Genomic DNA, 16,548 nt, shown 5'->3' on the forward strand with positions numbered 1-16,548 from the left:
TTGCTACCATCAAGCCCCCTCCCAAGGTCCCAGGTTTGCCTTCAGAACTAACACCACAGATTTCCCAAAGATCACCTCTCCTCATCCAAACTCCAATTTGGATCAAGACTGTGCACTGAGGGCACCTCCCAGAAAGAAGATGGAGGGAGGTCCAGAAAGGAGCACATAGCCAGACCACACCACCACCGAGGAGGCTTCATCCCCAGCTCATACAGGTAAATTTGGGGGAACAGGGGCTCCCCTTCCTCTTGAAGAAACTAACTCACATGACTACGGTATCTGAGGAGCACACCACTTGAGTTTCTGAGGAGCGCTGCCACCTTGATAGGGCTGGTTTTAAAGAGTGAGGGACTTTGTCTTAGGTGAATTTCACAAGCTTGAAAACCACATCTCATTTTATCTCTTAGCCCTCAAGGTCGCAAACCCCACTACTGTTCAAACCACAGGAGAAGCCACACACTATGGAGTGAGAGGGTCCAAGTCCAACTCATTGCCAGGAAGAAAAATCATCCTTCGGACGGTCCAAATCCAAACCCAGTCCTCATGGAGTCTCACCATCTGCCAATCCCCACCCCAGCCTAAAACCCAGCCAATAAACCTCCTATCCCCCCACTGGGGCCCTGACTTCCACTTGATAATGCCACCCTGTGGCTCCCAGGTTGTGTCTCAGTTCTCGCTGCAGAAGTGGGGTTCTAGAGGACCACAGCTTAGGCATCACCTTGGACTTAGCGATGCAATTACGTGCCTGCTTCAGACCACCTGGATCTGAATCTGCATTTTAATAAGATCCCCAAAGGATCCCCATTGCCATTAGAGTTTTAGAAGTGCTATCCTAGGACTGAAGACCCTCCGGAGGGAACCCTGGTCATGAAAGGGAATCATCACACTGACCAGTTTTTTTCTTGCAAATACTGACAACTTCCCCTAGCTTCAGGTCACTGAATTATTATGTTGGCAGGCTCCTCCCCTCAACATTGTTGACTTCTTGCCCAAACCTCTCCAGAAGGTAGTGAGAAACAGGAGATAGAGGGAGACAAAACCCATATAGTGCTCTAAAAATGTAGGAACAGAGGGAAGGAAGGAAGGAAGGAAGGAAGGAAGGAAGGAAGGAAGGAAGGAAGGAAGGAAGGAAGGAAGGAAGGAAGGAAGGAAGGAAGGAAGGAAGGAAGGAAGGTCCAGGGCTGGTGGCCACAGGACACCTGCTTCCCATCCACTTCCCTATTTCCTGTTCTGGAAAACCATCCCACAGTTCCCCTTTTGGTTTTTCATATGACTCAACTGCACGGGTCCAGTCTAATCACACTGCTGGCTGCCTGGCTGCTTGATCTCACTTCCTCCAGCTCCCGCAGAACCAGCTGGGCCTGCAGACCTGGGCCCAGCGCCCACCGGCACCTACCTTGGCCATACCCATGCCAAGCAGGTTCTCACTGGCAGCCTGGCTGGGTGCGGGGCTGCTGGGTCTCCAGATGCTACAACATGGAAGGGTCCCTCCAACTCCTGGCCTGCTTGGCATGTGTCGTCCCGATGGGTGAGTGTCCACTCCTCTCTCTGGTCCAGAGTAGACCGTCTTAGCTGTAGTCTTGTCCCTTGAAGCTTGGGCAGCTGGGTTTGCCCAGAGTCTCCAAGTCTGCCAAGGAGGAAAAGCTGCACACTTTAAGAGGGCTGGGGCAACAGAAGCCAGAAGTTCAAAACAGGGCTCTGCCTTGGGTTCTCTGGTGACTTGAGGCAGTCCCCAGACTTCCTGGGCCTCTGTGTCCCCCTAGGAGCAAAGGCCACCTATCCCCATGTTGCCATGGAGGGAATGATGGACCTGGAATGGGGAAGACAGGGCTGACCCTGAACAAACTTTGGATGTTGCTGTCATCCAAGTATTTTGTGTCTTGATGGGCACAGCCCCAAGGACAGGGGAGGAGAGCATGTGGCTGTTTGAGGAAGCACTGGAGTAAGAAGGAATGTGGGGAATGGGGCCAGTGATAGAGGCCACCCTGACTTCCCAAAAGTAACACCAAGAGTTAAGTTGGGTCTCCTATGACAGGCTAACAATGTCACTTAGCTCTATAAATGATTGTCCCTGGCAACAGTGCTTCTCAAAGAGCACAGGAACCCTCTGCATCAGAGTCCCAGGGGAGGGGCAGATTCTCTGACTCCTCTCAGACCTGCGGAATCAGAATATCAGGCAGCAGGGCCTGGGAATCTGCATTTGCAGCCACCTTCTTGGGTACCTCTGATGCCTGCAGCTAAGAGGATAAATGGCAAAGGCGATTCTCATGAGCCCCTCTCTCCAGGCCCAGTCCTTTCCCCAGTCCCAGCCTGGGATGCCCCTCCCATCGCTATGCTCCTGGACTTAGCTGTGTGCCATTGTGTGTATGGTCATCAGGTGCCACATCCTGATATCGTGCCATTCTGAGCTGTCAGTCAACATTCCTGGTATGGGGTCTTGTCTCCACAACCGATGATCAACTCCCAGGCCTTAAGCTTCTGTGCCTTCCTCTTCAGCATTTAACATGGTGTGGAGTCCATTTTGGGTCTGGTGTACATGGAAATCAAAAGCACCTACATGATTCTTAGGAAGCACTGGGTGCTTCATGAGCCTCGTGACTCTGTTGGAAATGAGCTATTTACATTCCCTGTTCACAGTTGAAGAAACAGGCACGGGGAGGGCAGGAGGAGCTGGGATATAAACCTGGGCGTGTGTGGCCCTGGGCTGCCCCACCCCACTCACCCCGCTGTCTCTGTCCCATGGCAGGAACCGAGATAGGGAAGGGGCTCTCTTTCCCCAAGCCGACCTAACTCAATCGTCTTTCTCAGATGATTTAGGTCCCACTAAGAGTGTGGAGGTGGAGGAGGCGGCCCTGCCCACACCTGGCTGAACTGTCAAGCACACAGGCACTGACGGCAGACACAGCGTGGAATCCTGGCTCTGCCCTTCAGTAGCTGTGGGTTGTGGCAAGTCCTCTAACTTTCCTGGGCCCTACAGAATGGGGTCCCTGCCACCTCATGGTGGTGCAGGCAGGATAACTAGATCCAGAATGAAGGCCCCACACAGCACCTGGGCCCAGCAGTTAGTTGCACCGTGAATAGCAGCGACAAGCTGCAGGGGCCGCAGCACCGTGGGGAGGCGGGGTTCTGGGCTCCAGTTTGGTTATTTTTCTCCTGCTGAGAGTCAGCTGCCATGAATCAGTTAAAGACAAAAATACTTAGAGGAAGCACGAATAGGGCAGCTTCATGTTCAAGAACAAAACCAAACCACACAGAGGCTCTAGCTGTGTGTAGAGAGGGGAGCCAGGCCACCCACACCAGCCAGCTGGGCTGAGGGAACCCCTTCCTTTCAGACCAGCAGCCACTGTGTTGTTAAAACCACAGGCAATGAACCTGGGTGACCCGGGAACTGTATTTCCTGAACCCTCCTGTTGCTCATCTGTGAACTCCCCATATGCCTCAACTAGAAGACACAGGTCGTGACTCCACCGCCATGTACGAGCCACCGAGCTCCAATGCGCAGGTGCCGAGCTGTCATGGGCCTGCTGGTCACTGCCACTGCTCTGTCCATGTCTGAGAGAGTGGGGGAGACCCCTGATGAACCTTTCTCCACCCTTCTCCTCCAGGGGCTCCCATGTCACCTTCCTTGTCTTTCCCCTCTTGCTTTCACCAAATCGGTTTTAGAAAACTGGAGAGGTGAGGCCAGGCAGGGCCGGGGGCAGCTGTGACCACCCTAGTGAGCTTGGAGGCGTCAGGGGTCCAGGAGCCCGTGATAAGCAGGTGTGGTGATCACAATCTCCTCCCTCTTCGGGGATCCCTTGTGCCAGGCCACTGAAGAACAGCTCATTTTCTTTTCACCATGACCTGCAAGGAAAGGAGCCTCGTTTCTGTTTCAGGGCATCTTGGCAAGTCTTAGTGACTTTGTTGGGACACACCCAGCTCCTCAAGCCATCATCTGCCTACCCGGGAGCCAGGGTTGGATAAAGCCTGGTGCTAAGAGCTGTTTACTTTACCAGCTCTGAATAAGTGCAGAAAAACAAAGCAAAATGGCAAGAGAAATAGCAGCCAGCATCCAAGGACCCAGGCGTGCTTGTTTGGGATGCAGGGAAAGGTCAGGGAGGAGAAGGGCTGCTGTCATGGGGCCAGGAGGAAATGGGAGGGGTTAACGAACTGAGGCTCTTCTGCTCCTGGCGGCTACTGTGGGCAGGTTTGCTCAGCTGAGGAGTCCTCCCTGGGAGGTGGAGGAGGGGAGAGGAGCAGGGCCACCCTTCAGAGGGAGCACAGCAGAACTCTGAAGGGCAGTGCCTGAGGCGGCCGCTGGCTGCAGGACACGGCAGCCCGTGACTACGTCAGCTCATGTGTGGGCCACATCCACATCTACTGCCATGTGCTGCAAGTCCAGAGTTCAAGGGGAAGTGGGCTCACCCAGAGGGCAGACAGGAGACTCAGGCCTTCACTCACACTCCCTCACACTGGCCCCTTCCTGAAACTTTCTGGGTCTAGTTTACATGAAGGATGGAATTCTGCTTCCCCTTCCTCATCTCCTCTCTGGTCTCCGTTTCAGTCTCTCACCTTCTCTCCACCGAGAGCCTCTCCTGACAAGTGAAGCCCAGGGACAGAATCACTGAGAGCAAAGTGAGGGACAGGAAGAAATAGAATGAAAGGCCATAAGCCCCAGGGACCCACACTGGTGAAGTCGGATAGCCAGGACGATCAGGCCTCCTTGCCCTGAACACTCTCTCCAGGTGCCACAATGGCCAAGAGGCCACCACTGAAACCCATTGGCATCCCCAGGTGACCTCCAGGAGGGAAGACCCTTACAGATAGGTGAGCTCATCATATTAGGCAATGTCAACCATGGGGTGGTGGCAAGAAGCACAGAAGGTTGTTGAGGGATTCTACACAGAACACCATACCTTCTGGAGGCACAGTATCTGGTGACTTCCACCTGGCCTTATCTGTGCCCTTCCCTCAAAATCCAGAAAATGTGCTATAAAGCCCATGCCAGCAGACCTAATTCTTGTTAAAGTGCCATTCTGTGAGAGCACTTCTTTGGCCATTGTCCCACAGTGAACCCCATGGGCCTCACTTTCCTGTCTATGACACCCTGGGAACGTTCTTCAATCCTAGACATTATGAAAACATCGAAAGAGCAGGGTGGTCAGGCATGGTGGCATATGCCTGTAATCCTAGCAGCTTGGGAGGCTGAGACAGGAGGATCAGAAGTTCAAAGCCAGCCTTAGCAATTTTGAGGTGCTAAGCAACTCACTGAGACCCTTCTCTAAGTAAAATACAAAATGGGGCTGAGGATGTGGCTCAGTGGTTGAGTGCCTCTGAGTTCAATCCCCTGTACCACCCCACCCCCCAAAAATAGAGCAGGGTGCCAGGTCACACCCCTACTCAGGAGGCTGAGGCAGGAGGACTGCAAGTTCAAGGTCAGCCTAGACAAATTAGCAAGATCCTGTTTCAAAATCAAAAAGACTGGGGATAGAGCTCAGTGGTAGAGCACCCCTGGGTGCAATCCCCAGTACTAGAAAAAAAAAAATCAAAAGATGTATGGACAGTGCCTGTCCCCACTCTGCCATGAAACCCATAAGCAGCTTCCTCTGTAGTTAACTGAAGCGTGACTGTGTTTGCCACCTCACAGGTGAGCCACAGAGAGGTTTCCAAGCAAATTCCTGCCTCCTTCCTCATCTAAGGACTGGTGGAACTCTTTGGTCAGCTGTGGCTAAATCCAAGTTTTCTATTTCTGATTCCCTCCAGCTGTGGCTCCCGACCCCCAACCCCTATTCAGCAGCTGTGTTCCATTTTCCCTACAAGTTCACTTCTCACCTCTAGTGCAGGACTCTGGGCTATCAGACTAACTCCTCCCTAGCTGATTCACCGTTGTGATCATGTGGGAGCTAATGTGGATGCGCTGTCCCTGTTTAGATTAGCTGCCAGGAGGAGACATAGTGGGAGACACATGGAGTGTTTAGTAAATGGCTGTGAAGGACTATCAAGGCATGAGTGTGAGCACATCCTTCTGAAGAACTAAGTATCCTGGCTAGCTAGTGGCCTTTGTGTGTGTGTGTGTGTGTGTGTGTGTGTGTGTGTGTGTGTTACTGGGGATTGAACCTGGGGGCACTTAACTACTGAGCCACATCCCCAACCCTTTTTTTTTTTTTTGGTATTTTATTTGGAGACAGGGTCTCACTGAGTTACTTAGGGCCTTGCTAAGTTGCTGAGGCTGGTTTTAAACTCTCGATCCTCCTGCCTCAGCCTCTGGAACTGCTGGGATTATGGGCGTGCACCACCATGCCCAGCTGCTACTGGCTTGTTTTTAAGTATGTAAAAGTCTTTATTTTAAGTAGACATAGTTCTCAAATATGTGCTTCCTTGTCATTTTTTTTAGATTTGGTTTTCAGATAGATTGTTAGACTTAAAATTTGCTTTATTAAATATCTAGAAACTTCATTGCATGTGCGAGTCTTTTGAGTCAGAGGGATACAGTGATATAATTAAGGTCTCCAAAGTCAGCTCCATAGCCAGGCAAGAGACTCCGTCAAATTCCTGGCACTCCATCCAAGGGACACACAACTAAGGCAAGGCATCTCGTGACAATAAGCTTTCCCGTGATAACTCCGGTTGTCACATATGCACTTGTCTCAGTAGCCTTCTGCAGAGTCGTGGTGACTCAGGCTCATCTCCAACAGTCCCTTTGACACTGTACTTTATCATTTCTGTCTTTTCATTTTTTTGACTGATGCTCTCCTCCCTGTGTGAGTGACAATGTCCTGTCTTGCTGCCTCAGTGGGTCTACACACCAAAACCACCTTCCAGCTTCTCAGTTTTTATCTCACTGGGTTGGGAAACTAAATACACTTGTTAGAATTGTGTATGAATTAAAAACACCTAGTGGCGAAGTGTACTGTCAACATCCTGAGGCGAACACTGTCACCGCAGCTGTCTCCCGACAGCCAGCACAGTATGCTTGACAGTAACTCTCAGTAAATGTGAGGAAGTGAATAAGTGAATGTGTGACCAGCTTGCAGGTGAGTGAAGGGAGAGAACTGGGCCGTGCACTCCACGCTCTAGATGCCACCTGGAGCTGCCAGTGGTGCAAGGTGGGGACCAAGTCTCTGAACCCTGTGCATCACCTGGGCACTTCTCTGCTTAGCAGCCCCTTCCCACACTGTTCACTCTCCTTTGCACACTCCCCAGCAAGGGAAGGAATTAACACCCGAGGAGCTCTGTCAGTGTGCCAGGCACAGCGGTGACCTGCACGAGTGGTTTCGCTCAGTTCTTCATCCTCTGAGGATGCTGTTACATCCCCCTTTTTGCAGCAGAGACACCTGAGAGCTGGGATATGAGTACATGAAGGAGCCCAACCAGTGCCTGCCACAGAACAGGGGCTTGATAAAAGTCTGACGAAAGAATGACCAGAGGTGGGATGGTCACCTAGGTCCAGCTGTGCCAAAGCTGGCCCAGTTCCCACCATCCCCTCTGGCCCTCCACCCAGGGGAGTTATTTTAGACAACAGGAAGAATGTGGCCTCCTGTTGATCCCTGAATTGACAGATGTGAGGCAGACAGATTACATGGTCCCTTACAATAAGGTTCCAAATCAGTCATTGTCTCTGCCCTGTTTTAGCAGCTGGCATGAGCTGCCAGAGGCAATGGTAAATGTCACCAGATGCTGGAGGCTTGGGTTCCAGCCAAAGCAAATGCCCGTGTTCCCTGGGCAATTCAGCTGGGGCCTTGCTGCCCTCACCTAGGATCCCCTGGGCGGGCTCATCCAAAAGTCTCTGTAAGAGGCAGCGCAGGCACCGCCTCCCGAACCCTGTGCAGCAGGCGAACCCCAAGCACATCTTCTCACGGGAGCCAAGGTCAGAGCCCGTGGTGAAAAGGCCTCTGTGTTCCCCTTCCACCCTTGGAGCAAAACCCACCTGGGAGGGAGGGCCCAGGCCTGCCACTTCTGTCACATTGCAGAGTGTTTTCAAGCCAGGCCTTAGGCAACAGAGTGCTGGGGTTAAGACAAGGACAGGAACACAGGCAGCAGAGCTTCCCAGGGGCAAGCCGTGGCTCTGCTGCTGCTCCATGAAATGACTTCACCAAGTTGCTTGGGCTCTAATAGTCCCAGTGCCCATTCTCTAAAGAGGGGCTCCTCACAGCACCTCATGGGGAGGCTGTGTGTTTTAAACAAGTGAGGAGTATCTCCCAACATTCCCCGTTCTTCGGTTGTCTGGCTTCCTTACCCACTCCTGCCCTGCAACCTCCGTGTCCCTAGGATGTCCATGCCTCCTGGCTTTGCTTCACTGTTCCCTGTGCCTAGAATGCAACCCCCAGGCTCAGTGAAGTGCCCTCCTTCCTCTAGGCTCTGCAAACACACAACTCCTCTCTCGTGGGTTCTCCAATCCCTGCCTGCCCAGTATCTGCACACCCCTCTCCACTGCCCCCAACTCTCCTCCCACCCTGGAATCCTCCCTTCTGCTCTGTCACAGCAGTTGCGTTCAGCATCAAAGACTACGTGCTGGACCACAGAAATACAAACAAAACCATAGGACATGGCTCCTGCCCTCCCACAGCCTCTTCTGATCTCTTGCATCTCGCACGATACTGGCATGATACTGGCAAGGTCTAGGCTGAGAAAGTGCCTGTGCCAGGCCTGAGGCACAGGGAAAGGACACCTGAGCCAGGTTTGGGCTCAGGAAAGGTCTCCTTTTGCAGTGACAACTCAGCAAAAAACTGAGGATGAGTAGGAGGGAACTGGTGAGTGACAGTGGGCCAGGAACCACGTTCAGACAGCAGGAACATTGTTCAGGTTCACTGTTCGAGCACCTGGCAGGCTCGTGGAAGTAATTACGTGCTCACAGATCTCTCTCCTTTTCTGAGCCATGCGTCCCAGCAAGCTGATTAAGTCTCGTGTTCATCTTTGGCGCCACAGCTCATATCCCAGGGCCTGGCATGGAGTAGGGAAGGATTCAACAAATGTTTGCTGAATCGACAAATGCAATACACAATCCAGAGGGGATTGTGCCTGGATCCATGATGCCTGCAAGATGCAAGAGATCAGAAGAGGCTGAAATCACAAGGGTGGGAACTGACAGGGAAACTGAGGCAGGCCTGAGCCTTAAGATTGGGGAGACACTCTGCAGCAGCACAGCCTTCAGAGAAGGTTCTTCAAATTTGGAGCTAGGCCCTTTGATTATGAACCGCTGAGCAACAAGCTCTTTCTAGGGATCAATGTCAAGTCCTCCACCTGGATTACAAAATATAATTCCAATTGTCCAGAATGAAAGAGATTAGGCCCCCAAACAGGTGACACGAAGAACTGTGGTTGTACCTGATGGTGAGCAGGTATGAGCCCAGGGGGTTTCATTAGAGGCACAGCTCCCACAGCCTGAGGCTGCGCTGTGGGGTCCATATCACTGTGCAGGTGCACCACACCTGCAGCCACCTGGGTCAAGGCACTACACTCAAGGAGAGGCAGGGAGGATGGGCAGGGGTAGGTGAAGGACTGGGACTGTCACCAGAAAAGAGAAGGCAAAATGGGTACACGATGGCTGTAATGGGATCCCAGGAGGGCCATCCAAGGGGAAGATTTGTTCCAAACAGCAATGGCGGTCCAGCGAGTGTCCATAGATGTTGGTTCTATGCAGGAAGGATGTCTCCACCTCTAGGTCATTCATAGGTGGATGGTCTGCCACTAGTGGGCTGAGGAATTTCCAGACCAAGGAGCGAATGGTGCTAAATTACATCCAACAGCAAAGAGAACTGGGTTTGGAGTCTGAAAAACTGGGTTTCTCCCACTTTTACCTCTGTGACAGTGGGCCTTCATTTTCTCACCTATAACAGTATCTTCCTTGCCTTTCTCCCCCTGGGTGCTTTGAGGGTCACTTGCATGGTTTACGTGAAAAAGCTGTGTCAACTGCAATGCCCAACACTATTCCTTCTAAAGGGCCCTTTTGTATGCCAGGTCTCTGCCAGGGCAAGGCCTGGACAGGATTAGCATCCATCCTCCCTTCCTCCCTCTCTCTCTGGGGAGGCACCACCCCTGACCTGATCCTCAACAGAGGGCCCTGGGACTTTCCAGCCTCTCTCAACTGGGGGCAGAGTTCAGCTCTAGCAGACCTAGGCTCCACGTTCTTCAGCATCACAAGGTGGGAGCTGGGAAAACAGTCCAGAGGCACATGCGCAGAGCAAGGAGGTTCTGGCCTAGGTACCAGCCTTTTGGGAAGTCAGTCAGGGCACAGTCCACCCAGGTGAACCCGAATTCTAGAGGAATCTTGTCCACAAATTCAACCCATTCACTTCAAAACACTAGCAAAGGGAAGAGAAAAAGAGCAAATGAGACTGGAGAATTGTAAATGTGTCAAGGCTGCAGTGACCTCCCAGGGCCTCTATCTCCACCTGTAAGTGGGAGTGTTGTGTTCTCAGATGACCTCCAAGCCTCTAGTGAATTACAGTGCAGGGTGTGGAGCAAGAGAGTCCTGAGTATGAATGCCAACTTTGCTTAGCTGTGTGACCTCAGTTAACCTCTCTGTGCCCCAACTTAACAATGTGTAACGGGGGATAATCATGCTTACCTCTAGGATCACTCGTGAGAACTAAAAGAGATACTACTGGGAATTTGCTCAACACTGAGGGGCACAGTAAGTGCTTTTTCTCATTACCATCTTGGGGAGGCTGCAACTCTATAGTAACCACGGAGTACCGGGACTTTTCCACAGCAGAGCAGGTTGTGGGGTGGGGGGCGGGGGATAAAGTCACTGGGCCTGTGGCTGAAGTGGAGACCCCCATGAATGGTTCCAGGAAGAGGAGCGACGGTCCCTGTCATGGAAGTACAGGCTAGGGAGATGCCTCTCTCAAGTCAGAAGTGGGGTGCCAGGTTCCCTAGGGAGGAGAACGTGCTTCCTGAGTCCTGGGGGTGCCAGGGCCCGGCGGGTGGAGATGCTCTGGAGACCCAGGCTGGGTGCCCTGTACACCTTGACGCGCCCCAACGGTCCGCAGGCGCACCGGCGCAGCGCTGGTCCATGCAGGTGCCGGCGGAGGTGAGCGCGGCGGTGGGCGACGCGGCGGTGCTGCCCTGCACCTTCACGCACCCGCACCGCCACTACGACGGGCCGCTGACGGCCATCTGGCGCGCGGGCGAACCCTACGCGGGCGCGCAGGTGTTCCGGTGCGCAGCGGCGCGCGGCAGCGAGCTCTGCCAGACCGCGCTGAGCCTGCACGGCCGCTTCCGCCTGCTGGGCAACCCGCGGCACAACGACCTGTCGCTGCGCGTCGAGCGCCTCGCCCTGGCAGACGACGGCCGCTACTTCTGCCGAGTGGAGTTCTCCGGCGACATCCACGACCGCTATGAGAGTCGCCACGGCGTCCGGCTGCGCGTGACGGGTGAGGCTGGCGGGCGACCAGGGCGGGCACCGCCGCAAATGGTTTTCTCCTTTCCAGTCCTGCAGCTCTGTGCACACCGCTGAGACTGGAGGACAACACGACCTGTCCCCGCTCATCCACCCAAGGGGCTCTCAAACCTTTGTTGTTAAGGGCCGCCTGGGAACTTGTCAAAAATGCAAAATTCTGGTCGCAGGAAGGATTGGGCTGGGAACCGGGGAATGGCTACGTAATGCAACTCATAGAGAGTGAGTGTCCCTAGTAGCAGGCGGACAAAGGGGAGAGGAAAAGGCGGAACAATAGTCTTCAGCATGACAAGGGTTGCAATGATGTGCCCATAAGGACATCGCATTCCTCCTCCCCCCGAGGTGCACAGGGAGCCCACCAAGTGCCTGGCACTTGGCTAGACTGAGACACAAAGATGCCTGACGCAGGTTCTTGTCTGTAGAGCAGTGGCTGTCCACTGTGGCACCAAACTTGCACTAGGACAATAACAACGGCCGTTTGATGAGCACTTGCTGGGAGGCCAGGCCCTAATCAAGCACACCACAAGTACCAATTTGCTAAATCTCAACAACCCTACGAGGTAGGTTCTATTGACGATCCGCATTTTACACAAGAAGAAACTGAGGCAGGCAGAAGTGGAATGGCTTGTCCCAGGCTACACCTGTATCGGGAGCCTGGCAGCCTGGCACCCAGGGGTCCGCATCTTCTCCCCGAGACCCCTCCACTGCACTCCCCAGTTCTCGCCTCCCAAGGGCTCAGGGGAGGGGTGCCCTTTGTCTTTGCCCGCTCCTCTCTCATTGCTCTAGGCTTTCTCACCCTCCCCTGGGCCGCCGCTCGGTGACCAGGAACCGTCGCCCCCTTTTTCCTTCCCCGCAGCCGCACCACGAATCGTCAACATCTCGGTGCTGCCGGGCCCGGCGCACGCCTTCCGCGCGCTCTGCACAGCCGAAGGGGAGCCGCCGCCTGCCCTCGCCTGGTCCGGGCCGGCCCTGGGCAACCGTTCCGCTGTAGTGCCTGGTCAGGGTCACGGCTACCAGGTGACCGCGGAACTGTCCGCGCTGACCCACGATGGCCGCTACACGTGCACCGCCGCCAACAGCCTGGGCCGAGCGGAGGCCAGCGTCTACTTGTTCCGCTTCCGCGGCGCCACCGGGGCCTCGGCGACCGCGCTCCTGCTCAGCGCGCTGGGCTTCAAGGCTCTGCTGCTGCTCGGCTTTCTGGCCGCTCTCGCCACCCGCCGTCGGCTAGGTGGGTGTGCAGAAGACCCGGGTAGGTACGAGGGGGTGGGCCAGGGCTCTCCCCTCAGGGGACATCAGCTAGCTGACCAGCTGGCATGACACAACCAGAACATCCATTTTGCACCTGTGCTCCATCTCGCTCTCTTTTCCCTGAATGGAGCCCAGGAGGTGGGAGCCAGCCAGCGTAGTCGGATTTTACAGCTAAGAAGCTGAGGCAGGGGGTAAAGTTACAGTGCCTTCAGCCAGTTCTGGCTCAGGAACCCTTCTATCACCACCTTATTCCTTTGGCCACGGACTTTCCCAAAGGCACTGTTCCATTGTGTTACTACAAGCATCTTGAGAACCTGCTTTGGGGTGCATGGTACTCGGAATAGAAGCTGCTTCAGACACGGTTCCCCGCCCTCCCATGGGGAGGCTTTGTGAGCACAGCTTTGCAGCACACTGTGAGAAGGGGTCACCTAGATCCCACTAACTGCAGAAGCCAGAGGATGGTATGCTATTCTAGTGAGGCCAGGAAGGAAGGACTTGCCCGGGAAGTGAGGTGAGAGCCAAGCCAAAATCTAAGGACACAGGAGTTCAGACAAAGGTGCACACGGTGCCCCTGGCAGAGAGAACAGCACAGTGCAAAGCCTAGCAGCTTGAACTGGCAGGTGTCACTATAAAGCTGCCACATTGCTGTTGCCGGCTGGGTGGCACATTTGTTGCATGTCCAGGTTCTGGTCCTCCCAGGCTGATAGCCTCAAACTCCAGGGAGGAAATCCAACATTTGTCACAGTTACCTGGCTGCTGTCCTTGCTGTAGCCATCCTGGCATTCTTACTGGCTCTTCAAAGTCATCAGCATTTTGTGCCCGTGCTGGAGGGGCTCAGAAAGGTATTTTTTCTTTCTGGTGAACCTCCTCTCGCTCTGCCCTTTTCCTTCTCTACTCGGGCTCATCTTTCAGGCCAAGACCTTCATGTCACCTCTGGGCACCTGCTCCTCTGTGGTCTGCCTGTGTTTCCTGGGGACCATTTTGCACAGTGGGGTGGGTGCAGGCATGCAGGCTGGAGGCTACAGTGCACACTCACACCTCCTTGTTCTTTCCTCCGGACAGAGCACCTGGTCACCCAGGACACCCCTCCACGGTAAGTGTGCTCATTACCTCTCCCCATGTCACCCCACCTTGTCCCACTGGCCAGGGGGTGCCAGCTTCTCAGAACTTGGCATGAGAAGAAAGAACAGACTACGGGCAGGGCCAGGGTCCTTGTCCAGGGTCTGGGCCCACCCCACAGAAGCACCCCTCCCTCAGTCTAGCACAACTGTCTCTAGACAGAGCAGCCCATGCTCAGCTGCTCCCTGACCCCCCCAGCCTGCTGTCCATGGTGCTGAGGGGTGACACCTCCTGGCTCTTTGGTCTTATAGTGCCCCAGCATTCTAGAACAGGTAATCCCACACAGAAACCACCATGGGGACACTTATTCTCCCAGCCACTCTGCTGAAGGCTTCCCACACTAAATCTCATTAGAGGATCTAAGCACCTGGCTTAGATGAGGGATCTGGGAATCCCAGCTAGGAAGACATTGACCCAGAGGTCCATGTTGTGCTCTGTGGTGTCCAGTCAAGTGAAGGTCTGTGTTGAGGAGAAAGAACCCAGTTCTAGCCTAGCTCGGTGGCACACACCTATAATCCCAGTGACTCAGGAGGCTGAGGCAGGAGGATCACAGGTTCAAAGGCAGCCTCAGCAACTTAGCAAGGCACTAAGTAACTCAGTGAGACCACATCTCTAAATAAAATATTAAAAAGGGCTGGGGATGTGGCTCAGTGGCTAACCACCCCCCAGTTCAATCCCTGGTACAAAAAACAAGCAAACAAAACCAAAACGTTCTAGACGCTGGGTGTCCTGTGCCTAGGAGTGGGGGAGTGATAGTCCTTTGGGGCCCTCAGATGAGCCTCGCCCCTCTCCAGCTGACTGCTCAAGCATCTCCTGCAGTCTTCGTCTGCCGCATATCCATTTTCTTTGCTAATGTACTACTGAACCAAGTCCCCTAAATCAAGAACCCAGCTGTTGTTCAATCATTTAACAAACATCCAAGTGCCCACTACGTAGCAGGAACTGACTTGGATGCTAAAGAGACAGAAAAATCCCTGAACGCATGTTCCATAATGGAGAATTATTTTGGAAGTGGGGGATACTGGGGATTGAACTCAGGGACCACAAAGCCACATCCCCAGCCCTATATTGTATTTTATTTAGAGACAGGGTCTGAGTTGCTTAGCACCTTGCTGTTGCTGAGGCTGGCTCTGAACTTGTGATCCTCAGCCTTCTGAGCCTCTGGGATTACAGGCATGCTCCACTGCACCCAGCCATAATGGAGAATTTTAATAAACACAAGCACAAATCATCTTAGACTATAGATAAGGGCTATGACAAGTGGATGCTGTGATGAAGCAGAGCCCTCAGGGACAGGGTGACCATGGGCTGTGGCTACTTAGATCAGAATATTCTGGGGATGTGGCATCTAGGGAAACTGAGGCTGGAGGCTGCAGCCTAGGTGGGCAGGGGCTGTGGCAATTTGAGAAGGGAAAAGGTGAGGGAAGGCACAGGTGGGACTCAGGAGGGAGGCAGAGTGGCCGGAGCATAGGACATGGCGTGGGTATGTGGGGCTGGAGGATGGTTTTAGCAGGAGTGGCCCCATCTGAGCAAGGAGGGAGGAGGCCATGTGGCTATGTGGACAGCAGTGTCACAAGTGGAGGTGGGGAGATGGAAGGTGGGGCTTGCCTGAGGATGGGGTGCAGCATGTGTGAGGGAGGGGGCCAGGAAACCAGGGTTGGACCTTGGGTTCTTATCAAGGTGACTGGGAAGGGGAGCGGGCATGAAGGTCACTCATGGCGTGGAGGTCAGGGGGCTTGAGATGCCTACTGGAAAGGAATGGGACCAAGGGACAGGGTCTAGAGGTCAGAGACACGGAACTGGTTTGTGGAGTCTCAGATGCAATTACCTGGAGGTGGCAGAGACCCTGGCCCCAGATGCTGTGCCTCTCTAATCCTGACCTGCTCCTGACATGCAGTTCGTCTCCAAGCCCTGCTGGTTCTGGCTCCACAGCCCTCCCATCTCATGTCCCCTTTCAGGCCTGCTGTTTGGGAGGTGGGGGACCTCCCCCAACATTGGGTGATCTGTTCACTTTCTTCTATCTGCAGGCCCCAGGCTCAAGAATCCAATTATGAAAATTTGAGCCAGATGAACCCCCGGAGCCCACCAGCTGCCACGTGTTCCCCCTGAGAAGCCCCTCGGCACCAGCTTCAGTTTGCACACAGAGAAGTAAAGGCCAGCATGAAGTTTGGTTCCCAGGTAGCCTCAGCTAGGTGACCTCTACTGGACATCTCTGAGCCCGTGATATTTACGCTAGTGGAGCAAGCATTCTGAAAGAGTGTGTGTACACAGGAGCCTCAGCAGGAAACTTCCAGAAGAGTTCCCCTCATCCTTTCTTACTAGGACAGGAAACTGGCATAAGGTCTGGAGGCCCAGGCTTCATCTGCTCTGTCGCCAACCTGCTGTGTGGACCAGGACACTTAATTCCACTCTCTGGGTCTCAATGTATCCACTGTTGAGCAGAAAAAAACAACATCCGTCCCCATGAATGGCAGGTCTGTTGTGAGCTGAAGCCATAATGGGTGTGAAGGGCTCGGGAGAACACGAGGCTGTCTCGGGTCTGAGCCTTTGGACGTGCAGAGCTCCTGGGTAAACGTGGCACTCACAGCAGCCTGTGGGGAACAAAGCACGCAAGAGAACAAGGCGAGCTGGGGGCAGTGTGTGCAAACTGTGGTCAGAGGAAGAGCAAATTCTGGAAACCTAGTAGCAGGGAGAGACCTGGAGTTCCACCTTCTTCCGTCTCCACTGTGACTGTTCCGCACTCTCGCCTGCCTCTTACCACATCTGCCACACAGCACTGCCTTGAGCTGGGACCTCAAGGAAAG

At 54.0% G+C, this 16,548-nt stretch overlaps 1 protein-coding gene across 1 annotated transcript; it reads left to right on the forward strand.

The window, feature by feature from the left end:
• The first annotated feature begins 1,321 nt into the window (after positions 1 to 1,321).
• SIGLEC15 (sialic acid binding Ig like lectin 15) lies at positions 1,322 to 16,532 on the forward strand. Its single transcript, XM_079108801.1, is given in 7 exon segments — positions 1,322 to 1,528; positions 10,553 to 10,612; positions 10,971 to 11,354; positions 12,234 to 12,605; positions 13,688 to 13,718; positions 15,772 to 15,814; positions 15,816 to 16,532. Coding segments are annotated over 7 exon segments (1,023 nt in total). The 5' UTR covers positions 1,322 to 1,476; the 3' UTR covers positions 15,897 to 16,532.
• The last annotated feature ends 16 nt before the right edge of the window (positions 16,533 to 16,548 follow it).

This window comes from Sciurus vulgaris (assembly GCF_902686455.1).
Source record: "Sciurus vulgaris genome assembly, chromosome: 13".
Classification (NCBI taxonomy): domain Eukaryota; kingdom Metazoa; phylum Chordata; class Mammalia; order Rodentia; family Sciuridae; genus Sciurus; species Sciurus vulgaris.